This window comes from Macaca thibetana, chromosome 6 (genome assembly GCF_024542745.1).
Source record: "Macaca thibetana thibetana isolate TM-01 chromosome 6, ASM2454274v1, whole genome shotgun sequence".
In the NCBI taxonomy this organism is placed as follows: Eukaryota; Metazoa; Chordata; class Mammalia; order Primates; family Cercopithecidae; genus Macaca; species Macaca thibetana.
This window is the reverse complement of record NC_065583.1, coordinates 41,904,956-41,922,793: the sequence shown is the minus strand read 5'-3', so window position 1 is coordinate 41,922,793 and position 17,838 is coordinate 41,904,956. Positions and strand designations below refer to the sequence as shown.

Sequence of the window (17,838 nt, the reverse complement as noted above, 5' to 3'; positions counted from 1 at the left end):
AAGCCCTTGCCTCAGAACTTGCTCTGACAGCTGCCAAGGACGAATATCCACTGGGTCCCGGCTGAATGGCCTGTGCTGTGTGCTGCTGTCCCGGGCATGGCCCCTCTGGGGGTAGTCAGCTTGATTCCTTGCAGGCCCTAGAAGGTTTTGGGAGGCAGCAGCCCTCCCTTGAGCACTGAACACATGCCATCTCCTTTAGTCCTCACAGGTGCCTTGAGAGGACAAATGCTGTCGGCATCTCCCATTTATGGAGGAGGACACCGAGCTCAGAGAGGGGGGCAGTTTTCCTGAAGTCACACAGCTCGTGGGTAGCGGAGCTTGGATTTGGAGCCAGGTCTTTCTGAGCACACAGGTAGGGGCACTGACCCGCTCTCTCCTGGACTGTCCCAGTCTGAGGCCCTTGCAGCACAAGGCGGTCCAAGCTGGGAAGACCAAGTGGGTTAAGAGGGTTTGGGGTCATTTTGGGATGTGGGATCTGGGAAGTTCCTGAGGCTCCTGGGTGAGCATCCGTTCCAAATTATCCTGGGCATCTCCCTGGGCAGTTGGGATGTGGAGGAGGCCGGCCTGGGCTTAGGGTGGGGGCCTGGAGCTCTTGGAGGTGGGAAGATCCTTAACTCCAGGCCTCTTGGTTGGCAGAGGCTACAAGAGAGCATGGTGAGGGGGGCCCAGCTGAGGGCTCTTCCTGGCAGCACCCTACTGCCCATGTTGCCAGTGGCCTAGCAGGTCCTGTGGAGCCCTGTAGCAGTCTAGGCCTGGCCATCCTAGGACCCACGGCGGAGTAGGGGCATAGCTGTTCAGGGTCTGTTATGAACACTCCCTACATGCCACCTGTTTGCACTGATCATCTCTTGTAAGTGTCTGTGCGTGTCATGTATGTTCATGTGTGTTCACATGTGTTTGTGTGTCTGAAGATGCTAGCTCATGTGCTAAAATCTGGGTGGTCTAGGGAATTTTGGGTAGGGATTTTGGGGAAGAGTAGTGAGCAATGGGGGTGTTCAGGGTGGGTTTCCAGGGGGCAGAGAATAGGTCCAAGAAAGATTTCTTTGCCAAATAGCCCTCATGGAACTCTCTCCAAGTATCCAATGTCAGATGGCAGGTCCTTGGAGATCGTCCAGTTTAGGGTATGGAATTAAGGATGGGTAGGGGGCTTTGAGCCTTTCCAGATATAGTCTAAATGTTGCACACATTTGTGAGATTTCTGGGGCAGGATCCTCCATCAAGTGTACAAAGAGGTCCAGGACTTGGAACTGGTTGGGGATCGATGGTGCACGTGGGGACATGAGGCCAGAGAGGGTTTTTTTTGTGCCCAACTTCTCCTAGCCCACTGGAAGCAAAATGAGGGTCCTGGTGCTCCTAGATTTGCTTCCCTGGGTCAGCTGTGGTCTCAGCCTTGCCACCACACTGACATTCCAGAACAATTTTCTCTGATCCCAGTCCCTTCTGCATACTCAGGATGGTTTTGACCCTGGATGCCCGATGATGTAGATCTTACTGCCCTTAACCTTGCCCCTAGGCCTGCCAGTGCCTTGTCCACCTTTCCAGGCAAATCAGGGGGATTGCCTCATTAGCGGCTGCCCAGTTCCCTCTGTGTGTGTGTGCGTGTGTCTGTGTGTGTGCATGTGTGCGCACACGTGTGTGTGCATGTGTGTCTGCGTGTGTGCATGTGTGTGTGCGCGCACGTGAGTGTGTGCATGTATGTGCGTATGTGTGCATGTGTGTGCACGCACGTGTGTGCACGCACGTGTGTGCATGTGTGTGCACGTGCGTGTGTGTCTGGGCATGTGTGCATGTGCCAACCCCATGCCTGCATTGTATGTCTGCTTTCAGGTCCTGCACCCATGCACTTGCCACTGTGTCTTACAGAGCATGCTGGCCCCTGGAGCCCTCCCTGGTGGGCCCCCACCTCCAGCCCTGTCCTTGGGTTTCCCACAGTCCCTGGCTTGGATCCCACCATAAAAAGGGTCTGTAAGATTATTTCTTTGACAGTCTAGCATTCCATCAGAATCTCAGCCTTGCTGCTTTCCAGCTTTGTGACTCTGAGCAGTTCCTCAACCTCTCTTAGCCTCTGCCACAAATAGGCATGATGATAATCCTTGTTATTCATCTAACAAATATTTTTAAAGTGCCTACTCTGTGCCAAGCATTGCATTGGACTCTGAGGAGACAGCCGTGAACATGACATAGTCCCCACCCTCACTGAACTTACATCCTAGTACAGAGATGGGCAGGGAATCAGTAAGCACATAGAAAAGGGAGCTTCAGTTCTACTGAGTGCTATGGTGCTCCACGGAGGAGTGTGATGGAGTGCCAGGGGTCAGAGAGGGCCTCTCTCAGGAGGCAGTGTTGGAGTTGAGCCCTGAGTGGCAGAAGAGGCTCTTGTAAAGATCTAGGGAAAGAGCATTCTAGCCAAGGGTATAGCTGGTGCAAAGGCCCTGAGGTGGGAATGAACTCAGGGAGCGGAAAGAAGGCCATTGTGGCTGATGTGGGAGAGCATGGGGGCATGGGATAGAGGGCAGCAGAACCAGCTCCTGCAGGACCTTTTCAGGCCATGCTGGGGAGACTGGATTCTAATCTAAGAGGGATGGTTAGAGGACTATGAGGAGGGAGGGAGGGAGGTGTGTGTTTTTGCAACTCCCTTCAGCTGCCACAGGGAGAGTGGGGAGGGGGACAGAGTTGTTCAGGAGAGCTGAGACCCAGGAAGTGCACTCAGCCCTGGCAGTTGGCTGAGCCAGGGTTCCACTATCATTACAGGACCCACCTCAGCTGGTGCTAAAAAGAGGCTGCTGAGCCCAAGGTCATTCCAAGGGCTGAGGCTAGTGGGAGCCCCTGCCTGGAGAGGGACTTGGATCAGGCCAAGAGAGGCTGCAGGGGATCTTGGCCAATGTCAGCCTGTCATTTGCAGGCGTCTCCTTGGGATGTTTGCCCAGTGGCCCAGCTGTGCCCGCTCCCCTGCTCTCGCCAGCAGGACTGGAGGTGGGAAGGGCCACTGCTTTGGGCCAACTCTCTTGGTTGAGGGTTTGGGCCCTTGATCTCCTGGGAGGGTTTGGCGGGGGTCCTGGGAAACTGGGGGCTCATTCTGCGTCTTCAGCCCATTTAGCTGCAGAGGGAGGCTACTCCTGGGTTCTAGAGACAGCTACGCTGTGGGACCTCAGGCAAAGCCTTTCTGGGTTCTGTGCCTCAGCCTTCCTCGTTTGTCAAATATGGTGGTAGAAAGAGTGGAGCACAGCTGCCTTTCATCCTTAACCTTGTAGTGAGTTTGCCCTTCCTTGGACCTTAGCTCTCTCAGCGTTCATGACATTAAGTTTCCCACTGGCCCTGGGGGAGAACAGAGGTGATACTCCCACTCTGTAGATTGGCTCACAAAGGCAAGAGGGAGCAATGATGAATCCCAGGACACACGGCGGTTCAAAGTGAGCACATGGGGCATAGTCTTACACCTCTGCTCTAAAACCTCCCCTCTATGCTGCCCTCCCTTGGACTCAGCAAGAGAGGGGGTTCTGGCTCAGCTACTTCTGGGCTCAGCTGGTCTGCAGTCCAGGCAGGGACTCTGGGCCCCCCGCCCAGAGTAGAACTCAATGCTGCCCCTTGTCTGCCCACCTCCAGAAACAAAGGACATGGCCCAGTGCCTGGTGTTGGCAGGACCTCCATCCTGCTCCCTGCTAAAGGAGGACATAGCAGGGCAGGTAGGGCTGGAGCTAGCCTGAGGCAGCTGCTGGAAGTTGGGGGTGGGGTGGAGGGGGTCTCCCAAGAGGTCCTCAATCTGTCCACAATTCTAGCTTTGGTGCTGGTATAGGCTAAGCATCAAGTGAAGCTGCTGATACTCTTAAACCTCAGGTTTCATGGAGGCTTAGGCAGAGCCCTGACTCAAGGTGGTGGGCTCAGCCTCTAGGTATGTGTGGGGGAGCTTGAGTCATCCTGGTGAAATCGGGTTGAAACCCTGTGCCCCATAGCCAATGCTCATCCAGGCCCCTGGGCTAGAAAGCAGGTCAGAGGACTGGAACTCAGGCAGCAGGCCAAAAGCCCCCACTTCTTTTTCCTTTCTAAATGTCCCGCCTCCCCCCACCCTCAGTTGAGTCTCAGTTGAGAAGGTGACTTCTTGTTTTTCCTCCTCTGAGTATACAACCGGAGGGAACAGATTGAAATAGCAACTACAGCAGCAGGGATTTAGGGCAGACCAGAAAGAATTCCTTACTCAGTGCTCAACCTCTAGAGGTCCCCGATGTCCTAGGATCAGGGCCCAGATATTTTAGAGCCTGGCTCTTCAGATGTTTAAAAGTCTGTGGGTTTTTGTTTTTGTTTTTTCTTTTTTTTTAAAGTAAAAATCTCCCTTATGCAGTCATCAAAATTCTAGGAGGTGAGGGTCAGTGTAAATGGGCGGGGGTCCCAGGTCTGTCTGTTCTGCCCTCCTCTTTTCCACTCTATATTTGAAAACCCAGGTTAAATAATCTTAACTGGACTGTGGTGGCTGAGCTTCCCACAAGGGCCCAGAATTCCTGAGAAGTGGACCCATCTCCCTCCCCAGGCTCTTGTTCTTTAAGTGGGACTTTTCTTTTGGAGCCTACCTCAGTGTTCCCACACTTGCCTCGTTATAAGAATCACAGAGGACCATACCCCTCCCCTGTAGCTTCTGGTTCTGGAGGTCTGGGGTAGGGCCTGGTAATCTGCATTGTACCAAGTCCCTCAGGTGGTGTTTATGACCAGGCAAGTATAGGAAGTTTGAGCTCACTTATATCCCTGTTGTTGCCCCTGCAGCTCATTCTGCTGCAGCCCAGAAGGCCGGCCAGTCCCTCTCCTGCAGCCTCTCCTGAACTCCCAGCATCCCTCTCCAGAGCAGAGTGGTAGCCAAGGCCCAACAAGGGGAAGAAGGAAGTGGCCCAACCAGAACTGGGAGAAATGGCCCAGATTCCTGCTTCTCTCCAGGGCATTTGGAGGGGCTGATCTGTGTCCCCACTGGCAGAGGACACTTGGGGAGGGGTTTAGCCTAGCCTAAGTGGGCCCAGGGGCAGAGAGAGGAAGAGGAGAGAGCCAGAACACAGCCTGTTACACATTACATCTGCCCTCTCCATCTGGGATTAGGTTGGGCAGGAAGCCTCTGGGAAATGTGGGCTGGTCCCAACCCGTTTGAAACAGTGGAGGTGAAGATGACGGGTAAATGGGTCTCCTCATTTTACAGACGAGAAACAGACCCAGAGGGGAGTGGGGCTGGCCTGCACAGGCCAGTGAGGAGGCCTGACCTGGACTCACACGAGTGCATGCAGGGAGTTGGGCAGAGCAGGGCCTGACTCTCCTTCTAGTGCTCTCCCCAGAGTGCCCCTTGGAGGCCTCCTCATGAGTCCCTCCTCGCAGGTGGGTGAGCTCTGATGGGGGCCCGGGAGTGGAGGGGAACCCCAGGCCTCCTCCTTCCTCCCAGACAACTGGGGCTCTGGGCTATGTGTGTGGTGGAGGCAGCCTGGGCTCTGAGAGGCTCCCGGGTGGCGCCACCCGCCCAGCACCCTGGACAGCGCCCCACGCTGGGCTATCCCTGGCTGTCTCCAGGCTTCACTTTGGCTTCTGGGGTGAGCCCTGCTCCAATTAGGCTGCGTCTGTTGACTTCCTTGTCTCCTCTCTGAACTCCTCCTTGAAGACAGCCTCCCAGCCCAGTTCCCTCCATTAACCACAAAGGTAAGGTTCTCTTATCTCTGGCTCCTGGAGCCAGGGCAAGAACGCGGGAAGAAGCTAGGGGACCGGCTGCTGTCAGTCTGTGGTTTGTCACCATCACTCACCAACAGGAATGGGGGGGGCCCTGCTGGACCCTTCTCCACTTCCTCCCCACTTGAATCTTCCTCAGAGGGCTTTGGTGAACTCTGGCGGGCACAGCAGAGACACAAGAGGTAATAGGAAGGGCAGGGACTGGGGCACAGTGGGCTGGCCAGGGTCAAGGGTGAGGTGAGGTGGCTGCTTGGACAAGGCAGTGAGGGCACCATGACCCAAACCCACACTCCAGCCAGAAGGGCCCCGAGGAGATCGTCTCGGCCATCTCCCACTTTCAGGCAGGCTGCTCTGCCACTGGTCCTGTTGGACTTCAGGCGCCCCCCAGCCCCAGCCCTGTCTGACTGGTTCTTCCTCTCTCCACCCACTGCCAGGTCTAGAGGAGTCCCAGGAGCAGCCAGGACAGGCGGAAGTGGTGGCTGCCATGGAGGAGGACAAACTCTTATCTGCAGTGCCTGAGGAAGGCGATGCCACCCATGACCCCAGCCCGGAGCCTGAGGAGGAGCCGGGGGTCCGGAATGGAATGGCCAGTGAGGGCCTGAACAGCAGCCTCTGCAGCCCAGGGCACGAGCGAAGGGGCACCCCAGCGGACACTGAGGAACCCACGAAGGACCCAGACATGGCCTTCCGTGGCCTCAGCCTTGGCCTCTCTCTCACCAATGGCCTAGCCCTGGGGCCAGACTTGAACATTCTGGAAGATTCAACAGGGTCCAGGTCCTGGAGGGCTGGCGTGCTGGCAGAGGGAGATGATGCTTCTAGGAGCCTCTGCCCAGATGCTGAGGACCCTCAGCTGGGGTGAGTGGATGTCTTGCTATGGGAGCTCACCACATTTGGCTGCTCTGTTTTTGTGTGGCCTGGGCCTAGCCACTTAGTTTCCCTGGTTCTTGTTTTTCTCATACATAAAATGGGGATTTCATATCCCTCTTTTGCCCAGATGCTGGGTGTTTTGAAAGGACAGAGCTGCTGTCAGTCTGTGGTTTGTCAGAACCACAGACTGACTTTGATGGAGAATTCAAAGGCCAGCAGATTGGGGGGCTGAAGGTTATGCCATCGTGAGCTGCTTCTATGTGGGTTGTGGGGGACAGGGAGTGCTGCCCTCCCTCCATCCCAGGCTGGGCATTTGAATTCCAAGTCCTTTTAAAATGCCCAATGTGAAAATTAATCTGGTTCATCCCTCTGCTTCCTGGAAATGAGACTCTCCAAAATCCTTCAGCTGACTCTGGGAAAGCAGGCTTTGGGCTTTAATCCCTCTCAGCTACTCTCCCCTGCAGTAATTGTCAGGAAGTTCTACCAGGGATCTCACTTCAGTCCTGCTTGTTGGAGTTACAGCCCAATTTCTATTGTCCTCAGCAGATGGTGGAGACACCTGGAGTTTTGGGGGTGTGTTGGACACGCAGAGCAGGGAAGGAACAGAGAAATGTCTAGAAGGCACCAGGGTGGGCTGAGAAAAGAAGGCATTTAGAAGTCTTAGTGCGCATAGCTGCAGGCTCTGGCCTGAACGGGCAGTGTATGGGTAGTGTGTGAGTGTGCGTGGGGGCATGAGTGTGTGCTTGCCCTGCATGTCATGTGTGCACAGGGATGTGTGAACGTGTTGGTATGCATGCGGATGGTGGCTGTGGGCGGGGAGTGTTGGTGCCCCTGGCCTGGACATTTGTGGCTGCACATTTGGGCGCATGTACATGTTATGTAGGGATAAGTGTCTCTAGGTCTTCGTGGGCAGGAGTGTGAGTATGTGGGGTTGGGTGTCTGTGTCACTGGGTGTGCCATGGCCATAAGCGTGTTTCCATCCAGGCAGGGTCTAGGGCAGCCCCATAGCTGGCAGCAGGGCGGGGGCAGGGGACTGGGGCTTCTTAGAGCACACCGTATTGAGGTGGCATCTTTACTTGGGATGGTGAGGCTGGGGGCAGTTGGAGGCTTGGAGATTGGACTGATGGTCTTCAAGCTCCCATCAGGGCCACTCCTCAGGCTTGCTCAGTTGCATGAGGAGGTGGGAGATGGGGGGTCCATTGGTGGCTCTGACCCTGGGCTGAGAGCTCCCCGCAGGCAGGGCTCTGTCTTGTTTGGATGTCTCTAGTGCCCAGCACAGGCCTGGCAGAGGTGTCTTTACTGGGCTGACTTTGGGTATTTGCCCTGGTGGCCAGGGCAATGGACCTTCTTTCCCCTCCTTTCCTTCCAGAGGTCAGTAGAGGAAACTTCTACCCCAGCCCCTGCCAGGCATTCTGCGCCTTTTAGATTTCTGTCCCCCTCCCCACTTTGTTCCTTGGCAGGAGAGAGCCTAATGAGCCTGCAGTCTCAGCTCCTGCTGGGGCTGGAGTGGGAGTGTCTTCTCCAGGAAGCATACTGGGACAGAATCTTAGGCACTGGGGGGCCAAGGAGATGTTTGAGGGGCAGGGGCACTTCCCAGTCCTCCAAATACAGCTCAGTCTCTGCTACGCAGCGGGGGCTAGGGGAAAGTAGGGCATGACCAGAGCCTCAGGGGAGGCTGATGCAGAGGGAGGGGCGTGCTTCTTTGCCCATCATGGGCCTCGGTTGATCTGAAATGGGCCGGGCTCAGCCTGCTGTGTTTTTTCCTTGTGTCTCTTCCCGTTGCCGGCTGTATCTTCCATCTCTATCCTTGTCTGTCTAGCTCTTTCTTTATCTCTCTCACATTCTGTCTCTGTTGTCCTCCCGTATCCCTTTCCTCTGTCTCTTTCTTGTCCCCCTCTCATGGTCTTACTCTCTCAGTCTCTCTCTCTTTCCTTCCCTGTGTACCTGCTCGTGTCTCTGGTAGATAAGAATCTTCCCAGCCTCCTCAGTTCATGTACGTGTGATGCTGCTTTCCAGGTGCTGGAGATGAACAAAACAAAAGCTCTCATGGAGCTTGTCGTCTAGTGGGGAGACCGAAGATAAATATTAAAACAATGAATACTTATATAGTATGTTGAAAGGAGATAAGTGCTTTGGGGAAGAAAAAGTAGGAAAAAAGGGGCTGGGGTGTTTGGAGGCAGGTTATGGTTTAGATTGGGAGGTCTGGGCAGTCCTCACTGAGAAAGGGATGTAGAAGGAGGGTTTTAGCTGGGGAAGAACACTTTGGGCAGAGGGAACAGCCAGTGCAAAGGCCTCTTTTGGGGGACAGCACAGGATCCTGCAAGGGCTTGGGAAGCGTGGGTGGGGCCATGGGGCTGAAAAGCACACGTTCATTCACCCAGCACATCGTTCAGCTAGATGTTCCGAGCACCTACTATGTGTGGGGATGCTCCGTGGCTTTGCAAAGCTTTTGTTCTGGAGCTGGGGAACATACAGTAAACAGGAGAAAAGACAGAATCTTACATGCCGGGAAGGTCTGAGGAGTAAATAAACAGATCCGGAGCAGGAGGCCAGTGCGCTGTGGGCCTGCCTCCCCTGCTCTCTCTGAGGAGGTGGCAATGAGGCCAGACCTGACAGCTGGGATGTGTTTGGTCGAGCTAAGAACCTCCCAGGTTGTGGGAAGAGCAAAATTATGACCCGGTGTGACACTGGTTGTGATAGGAAAATGTTCACATTGCTTTGGGAGCCTGGAGGAAGCAGCCCTCTATGCCGGGCTGGGGGATGAGGCCTTACATTCACTCATTTAGACACATATCTGAAGCCCACTATGGCCCCGGCCCCAGGTCTGCTCTTTTCCCTGCAGTATTCCCAGTACCCAGCCCGGTGTCTGGCACCTGTGCTCAGTCAGTATTGGCTGAAGGGATAAGTGAATAGGATGGGGGGTGGTGTGTCCCTAGGGGGCTCCCAGGCACAGATGAGTGCAGTTACCAGCACCTGTACTGGGGATACCTTGGCAGGATGGTGACTGGCTCCTTGCATCCCACAGGTTGGATGGTCCCGGGGAGCCAGATGTGCGGGATGGCTTCAGTGCCACGTTTGAGAAGATTCTGGAGTCAGAGCTGCTGCGGGGCACCCAGTACAGCAGCCTTGACTCCCTAGATGGGCTGAGCCTCACAGATGAGAGTGACAGCTGTGTCAGCTTCGAGGCCCCCCTCACACCCCTCATCCAGCAGCGGGCTCGTGACAGCCCTGAGCCAGGGGCTGGGCTGGGCATTGGGGACATGGGGTTTGAGGGGGACATGGGGGCAGCTGGTGGTGATGGGGAGCTGGGCAGCCCCCTGCGGCGCTCTATCTCCAGCAGCCGCTCTGAGAACGTCCTAAGCCGCCTGTCTCTCATGGCCATGCCCAATGGATTCCATGAAGATGGCCCCCAGGGCCCAGGGGGGGACGAGGATGATGATGAGGAGGACACAGACAAGTTGCTGAACTCAACCAGGTGAGGCAGGGCCCAGGCTGGGAGCTGGGAGAACCACTGAGCAGATAGGGAGACTGAGACCCAGGGTGGGCAAAGCAGATTAGAGTGACTCAGTATCCAGAGTCAGCACGCCCTCTTCAAGGTCACCTGGTCCACCCTCTGTATCCAGACTTCCCACCCTGCGTCCTGAGGTTTCATTCTGCTCTTCCAGGCCTTCTCAGCCCCGGTAGAAGTGGGGAGTCAGGGAACTATGCTGTGAGTTCACTTGAGAGGCTCTTCTGAAAGTCTGATTTCATTCCCTCCTGCTGCGGTGGAGCTTCTTTCCCTCTTCTGGCCCCTACATGGTTTGCAGTGGCCTGGGGAAACCTCCCAGCCTCCTCCAGGGCCTTTGACCCTGGGCCTCTGACCCTACTCCTCCACCCACCTTCCATCTGCAGTGACCCCAGCCTGAAGGATGGCCTGTCAGACTCAGACTCTGAGCTCAGCAGCTCGGAGGGGTTGGAGCCTGGTAGCGCAGACCCACTGGCCAACGGGTGCCAGGGGGTCAGTGAAGCTGCTCGTCGGCTGGCACGCCGCCTCTACCACCTTGAGGGCTTCCAGCGCTGCGATGTGGCCCGGCAGCTGGGCAAGAAGTGAGTGTGGTCTCCCCCACCCCCAACCCTGGGCAAACCTCGTGTCTTCCTCAGCCTCAAGGGTTTGTGGGTGACCTTCTTCAGGGGTGCCTTGTGCTGGGGGGTGGCTCCCAACAGTTCCCCGAGGACACCTCCTCCCGCCACTGTCCTCATTCCTGGCCTCGCCCTAAATCTGTTTCCTTTCTGGGCTGCTTGGGCGAGGCTGATGCTCTTGGGGAGGGGTGGTGGCGGGCGGCCCCTCAGGGCTGGGGGTGAGGGATGTGGGATGTGGTTATGGGGCCACCATGAATATGAGGACAGAGAACCTGGCAGCATCTGGGCCCAGTTAATGGGGCCAGGGAGAGAGGAGAACCTGGGCCTTGGGGGACACCTCTGGGACCCAGAGCTCAGGAAAGGGCTCCTGGCCTTCATTAAGCACTACTGTCTATTGGGACCAGCTGAAGGGGCTGAAGCCCCCAAAGCCCACACCCTGGCCTTCAGACCGGGTGCAAAGGGGACTGGCTAGATGAGAGCCCCAAGGGGGACCAGGGGACAGGCGGCATTGCAGGACAGAGGAAGTCTGCCGGCACATCCTGCGCACCTCTGACTACTGGTGTGTTCACCTGCCACCTGCCTCTGGCCCTTTTACCCGGAGTGCTTCCCAGCATCCGCATTAAGGCTCTGAGCTGTGCAGGAGCAGGCCTAGCCCTGCAGCACTGCTCACAGGGCTGGGAGACAGTCCAGACCCTTGCCCATGAGTGGGAGGTGACATGCAGGCTTTAGGCCTCAGGACACCCTGAGGGCGGCTCAGGTCCTCGATCCTCCTCTCCCTCCTCTTCTCTCTCCCTCCACTTCTCTCTCCACCCTCCGCAGCCTCCACGCTGCTCCTGCACCGGGTCCCTGACAATCGCGCCAGCCCAGAAATCACAATTCAGATGCCCTCACCTCTTCTGCTGGACTGGACCCCCAAACCTAATGCCATCCTTTCAGGAGCCTTCTTGGTGGCCTGCCCCTGCCCTCTCCCATCTTTTCAACCACTCCCTCCAGCAGCTAATTGTGCTCAAGTCTCTCCCATTTTAAAAACAAAAATTGTTTCTCATCCCCACTTCCTCCTCTAGCCAAAATTCTTGGGTTTTCTGCCCGGGATGGCCTCTATCCCCTTTCTTTCTCCACACTCAGCCCCTCCACACTGGTTTCCTCCCCCCAACACCGACTTCAGAAACCTCTTGTGCCAACATCACTGGTGGCCTTGTGTTTCTGAATCTGGTGGCTGCTCCCCAAGCCTCACCTTAGCCCCTTCAGCAGCTCCATGAGACTGGTCATTTCTTTCTTTTTCTTTAATTAAACTTTTTATTGTGAAAATTTCAACAAACATGAAAGCAGAGAAAAAAAAATCAAACCTCTATATACCCATTACTGGGTTTTAAAGTTACTATTTCTTCATTCTCATTTCATCTATGACCCACAGCTTTTTTCTCATGTGCTGGAAGATTGTAATGCATATTTCAGACACTCTATCATTTGATTTATAAATACTTTAGTATGTATCTCCAACTGATAAGGATCTTTTTTTACATAATCATGATTCTATTATAATTTCTAACAAAATGAACAAAAAATTCTTAATCTCTCCAACATTCAGACTGTGTTTAATTTTCTCTGATTGTCTCAAAAATGTTGGTTTATTGAAATCAAGATTCAAACAGGGTCCACACATCGCACTTGGCTAATTGGTCTGTTAAGTCTCTTTGAATCAACAACAGTTCAGCAGTTCAGCAGTGCTCCTCCCTTCTTAAATGCTGTGTATTTGTTGAAGAAACCAAGCCACTTGTCCTAAAGAATGTTCCACAGTTCATATGTGGTATCCTCATGCTGTTATTTAACATGTTTCTCTATTTCCCATGGGTCCTGCAAATGGGCAGTAAGCTCTAGGCTTAATTAGAATCAGGTGGAAATTTGTTCTAGTTTTTGACAAGAATTCCTCATGCCAGTCTTCTTGAAATACTGTCTTGGTTGGCCTGCAGGACAACACACCCCACCTCTGGCTGCTGTTTCTCAGCCTTCTTGCTGGCTCGCTCCTGGGTTCCCAACCCGATTTGGGGCTCTGGGCCAGCCAGCCTGTCTGTGCCCTCTCCTGTTGCATGGGCTCAGCCCCACCCTGAGCTATTACTGACCAGCTGTGGATTGATGACTCTCACACGGATGCCTGGTCCTGAAGTCTGACATCTCCCACAGGGGACTACCTTCCTGGTCATGCCCCATGTCCATTCCATCTTCGTGTCTTGTGGGTTCTGCCCCCTAAATCTCTCTTCTCCCCATCCCTTCTATCTCTATCTGGACATCTACGGCAGTCCTCCTATCGGTCTCCACTTAGCAAGTAGCGCATTCCAAAATACAGACTGCCCATCCCTGCTTTAACCCTTCTGAATCAAGTCCTGGTCCTTCCCCTGGTCCTGGCCTCATCACTTGCTGCCCCATTCCTGTTCTTTAGGTTCTGGCCACATGGCCCTGCTAGTAGCTTCTTGGACATGCCATACAGTTTCCTCCCTGGGGACACTGCATCATCCCACCCCTACTCCCTTCGCCTGGTTAGCTTGTAATTCCTTGTGTTGACTGAGACATCACCTCCCCCAGGAAGCCTTCCCAACACCTGCAGACCAAGGTTGAATGTTATGGCCCAACTGGCCAGTAGCCTAGGGGTTGAGCAGGTCTTGGGGGTGGGTGGGTCCGGGTACCCTGGGCCCCACTCCCCAAGTAATGCCTATGATTCTGTCATCCTTGCGCTGGACCCTGCTTCTAACAGACATCCCATACTCTCCTGGCAGCAACGAGTTTAGCAGACTGGTGGCCGGGGAGTACCTCAGTTTCTTCGACTTCTCGGGCTTGACTCTGGACCGAGCACTCAGGTCAGTGGGGCTGGGACGGGCAGTGCCCACAAGTGGTTCAGGCTGCACATCTGGATGCTTATGCCAGCTCTACCATAAACTTGCTGTACAACCTTGGGCAAGTCTTTTGACCCCCTGGTGAGGCTGTGGGGAAGCGGCCACAGGAGCAGCAGCGGTCCAGTAGTTCAGCGAGTGCCCGCTTCGTAGTAGCTGTTAGGATGTGAGGGTGGAAATGTAGTTGTGACTCTAGGAGAGGAAGGGAGGCTCAGGACTTGCCTGTATTGAGCACTTCCTGCCCGCCAGATCCTCTAGGTCTTTACTCACCTTGCTTACTGCATCCTCCATACCCTGGTAAGGTAGGCACTATCATTCATGTTTTTCACATGAAGAAACTATGGGCCAGAGGGGTAAAGAGACTTCCTCACAGTCATCGAGGGAGGAGATGGTAAAATGGGATTTGATCTCAACTCTATTGGTTTAGGACCTAGGGAGTAGACCTCGGGAGGGCCAATTGCAGGTTCCTAGAAGCCAGAGGGTAGAATGGATGGTTGCAGCCCTGTAGTATCTAGTAGGCTCTGGTGGCAGGGGCCAACTGGGCAGATACTGACCAGGCCCTAGGAGAGATGGAATCATCTTGGAGCTAAGGGTGGGGTGATTCATGCACGTTAGACCTTTTGACTGTGTTCCACGTGTCTCTTACACTTTAAAAAAATGTAATTTCTGGCTGGGCACGGTGGCTCATACCTGTAATCCTAGCACTTTGGGAGGCGGAGGCCAGAAGATTACCTGAGGCCAGGAGTTCCAGACCAGCCTGGACAACATAGGGAGGCCAAGTCTCTACAAAAAGTAGAAAAATTAACCAGGCATGGTGGTGCAGGCCTGTTGTCCCGGCTCCTCAGGAGGTTTAGGTGGGATCACCTGAGCCTGGGGAGGTTGAGGCTGTAGTGAGCCATGACTGTACCACTGCACTCCAGCCTGGGTGACAGAGTGAAACCCTATCTCAAAGCAACAAACAAACAAACAAACAAAAAAACCTACATACAAAAAAAGTAATTTCCATTCTTTTTTCTTTGCTTCTGTTGGGATATTTTCGGCTGACCTGTTTTCACTTCACTTCACTTACCCTTTTTCTGTTTCTAATGTGTTATTAACCCATTTATGCCTGAGGTTGCAGTTTTCTGAATTACAAAATCAGACCTTGGCGATGACCTTAAGCAGTAGGATATAAATAACTCCCACACGCTTAGCGTTCTGGCACAATAGGCATAAATGGGTTTTGAACTCATTTACTGAGTTTTGAATTTATGTTATATTTTCCATTTCTAGAATTTCTATTTTATTAAAAAAATTAAAAAATAGATTCTAATTATCTGGGTGAATTATCCATCTTTTCCATTATTTTCTCCACCTTTCCCTCTCTTTTTTGAACATATTAGTTGTAAAACCCTTGCTGCTAACTCCAGTATCTATCACCTGAATCATCTGTGTTTATTTCTATTATCTCTTTTTTCTTTTTATTTTCCATCGTATATCCTGTCTCTTTGATTGCTTAGTAACTTAAAAAAAATTGGATGCTGTATACTTTATATAGAATTGTAGTGGTTCTAGATTATTCTATATTCCTCCAGAGAGGGTTTACGTTGCCCTTTGCTAGGCAGTTAGAAGGCGTGTGGGGATGCAGTCCTAATCGTTGCACTGAAGTTTGCTATGGCTCAGGGTGTGCTCTGATCATAGGGTAGAGGTCCTCAGAGTTTTCTACTGGGAGCCTTGTGTGTTCAGTTGGGCAAACCCCTTTCTTGGCTCAGAAGCCTAATTTTGTCTTCTCAGTGCAGCAACACTTCCTCCTCTTCAACAACAAAAAAAATCCCTCTACTTCTCAGAGGATTTCTGCTTAGCCTTTTTGCTTCCTGCCTTTTATATATATATATTTTTGAGACAATGAGTCTTGCTCTGTTGCCTAGGCTGGAGTGCAGTGGCATGATCTCCACTGATTGCAAGCTCCGCCTCCTGGGTTCATGCCTTTCTCCTGCCTCAGCCTCCGAGTAGCTGGGACTACAGGCGCCCGCCACCACGCCCGGCTAATTTTTTGTATTTTTATTAGAGACGGGGTTTCACCATGTTAGCCAGGATGGTCTCGATCTCCTGACTTCGTGATCCTCCCGCCTCGGCCTCTCGAAGTGCTGGGATTACAGGCATGAGCCACCACGCCCGGCCTGTATCTTTTATATCTCTGAAATTCAGCAACTATCTCAAAGGGAAAAGTGGCCATGTGTTTACAGCCCCTGAAGTCTCCAGCCTCTTGAAGCCACCCAATGCCCTGCCTCTTGCCTGTGCCCATAATCAGCAATTCCCCCAGGGAAAAAGCAGCCACAGAAGCTCAAACTACCTTTCCGCAGTTCTCTCCTCTCCAGAATCTTGGCCCTTTTGGTCTTTGCTGCCTCAGCAATTTTTCCAATAGCTTAAGAAAATCCATGGTTTTTATTGTTTTCAGTGGAAGTGTTGGTGTTCAGCAGGCTACTGTATCCTGAGCTGAATTGTAAAGATTGCAGTAGAATGAGGAAGATTGGTTGGGGAAGTTGTTCAGTGGGGTCAGCTTATGATCAGAGGTGTAGGTGCTGGACTGAGTGCCTTGTATGCCAGCCCAATATTGAGGCTCATTTGTGCAGGCACTGCAAGCGCGTAGGCTTCTGAAGAGGGTCAGGTGGGAGAGAACAAGCATGAGGTTGGGCGGAGGGGAAAGGTCGGTGTGAGAGGTTGCATAGAGGGTAGAGTAAAAGGGCTGGTGGTGCCAAGATGTGGGGGAGGGTAGGCAGTGGTGAGGCTGCCCCTAGGGACAGCCTGAGAGTTTGGTGGTCGTGGCACTGGATTGGGGCTTGAGGCAGAGTGTCTAGGGAAGGGGAGTTTGGGCTGGGGAGTAGGAGCTGGGATGGATGGCTCATAGGTAAAACAGGCTAAGGTTGGAATGGGGGAGGTTTTGAGAAAGTCCTGGAGGAATGTGAGAAGAGGGAGGGGCCAGGCTGGGGGACAGATGGGAGAAGAAGCAAGAGAGATAGGGAGAGGAGGACAGCGAGCTGTCAGACAGGGCAGTGCTATTATGCAGCAGTTGGTTGCTTGGGATTGGATTTTGAGAGTACTCTGCCGTTTTGGATGCCTTGAGGCGCCTCAGAGGGTAAGGGCTGGCTAAGACATGGCTTGCAGGTCCCAGGGTGCCTTAGGAGGTGGCATGAGAGAGGGTAAAACAAAGTGGGCATTGCAGTCATTCTGGGCCAAAATGAAATCAACTATAGCAAAGTTAAGAACAAACCATCTCCTGAACCCAAGACTGATGGAGACACCAATGGCTTCAGCCTGCAATCTCCCTTCCCAAGGGAATGACCTTTGATTTGGGCCTTGAGGGAGATTCAGAGCTGCCCAGCCGAGGAAGGAAGGGTGTCCTGGAGGCCTGGCCTGCTCTGAGGCACTGAAGAGTGAAATGCCTGTTCTGTCTAGGGTGTGAAGATAGCAGGTGGGTGTGAGGTTGGAGGCACAGGAGAGTAGTCCAGGCAGCGAATGTGGCCATGACGTGAGGAGCCTGGGTGCTATTCTGAGGGTGCCAAGGAGTCACAGGTTTTTTTTTTTTTTTTTTTTTGAGATAGAATCTTACTGTGTTGCCCAGGCTGGAGTGCAATGGCGTGACCTTGGCTCACCGCAACCTCTGCCTCCTGGGTTCAAGTGATTCTCTTTCCTCAATCTCCTGAGTAGCTTGGATTACAGGCATGTGCCAGCATACCTGGCTAATTTTTGTATTTTTAGTAGAGACAGGGTTTCACCATGTTGGCCAGGCTGGTCTTGAACTCCTGACCTTGGGTGATCTACCCACCTCAGCCTCCCAAAATGCTGGGATTATAGGTGCGAGCCACCGCACCTGGCCCAGTGATGGATTTTAAGCAGCAGTAAGTCCTGCCTGCGTGGGTATTTAGAAAGACAACTTGGTGTCTGCGGGGAGAAGGTAGTGGGTGCAGGGGTGGCCCCGTTGTCCTGGGCACATGATAAGAACAAACCATCAGGACTTGGTGGCAACTCAGTCTTGGGGTGGGGGAGGAGTGGGGGGATCAGGGTTGGGCCTGGGCTCAGCTGGAGGCACATGAAAGAGAGAGGATGACTGAGGAGAGCATTCTGAAGGGCAGGCATGGACAGGGCCTGGCTGTAGGGGAAGGAGCAAGGAGTGGGCATCCACCCTGAAGAAGAGCAGGTGCTGAGGTGCTCTTCTTTGTTCTTCACCATCTGTCCTCTGCCTACTTCCAGAAGCTCCCTGGAGGGTGATGAGGACTGAAACTCTAAAGTTTACCAGGCC

General features: G+C 53.5%; 2 protein-coding genes across 3 annotated transcripts in view; both read left to right on the top strand.

The window, feature by feature from the left end:
- Positions 1-253: 253 nt before the first annotated feature.
- Positions 254-17,838, top strand: part of PSD2 (pleckstrin and Sec7 domain containing 2) — a 40,554-nt gene continuing 22,969 nt past the window's right edge. For both annotated transcript variants that reach the window (XM_050795029.1, XM_050795028.1), the window contains exons 1-5: positions 254-352; positions 6,123-6,543; positions 9,581-10,030; positions 10,447-10,641; positions 13,446-13,526. In XM_050795029.1, the coding sequence (XP_050650986.1) occupies positions 6,173-6,543; positions 9,581-10,030; positions 10,447-10,641; positions 13,446-13,526 (1,097 nt within the window). In that variant the 5' untranslated portion in view covers positions 254-352; positions 6,123-6,172. The remainder of the gene's footprint in view (positions 353-6,122; positions 6,544-9,580; positions 10,031-10,446; positions 10,642-13,445; positions 13,527-17,838) is intronic.
- CYSTM1 (cysteine rich transmembrane module containing 1) overlaps positions 261-17,838 on the top strand; it is a 440,735-nt gene continuing 423,157 nt past the window's right edge. The window contains exon 1 of the mRNA XM_050795096.1: positions 261-279. The gene's annotated coding sequence lies outside the window, so the exon portion shown is untranslated. The remainder of the gene's footprint in view (positions 280-17,838) is intronic.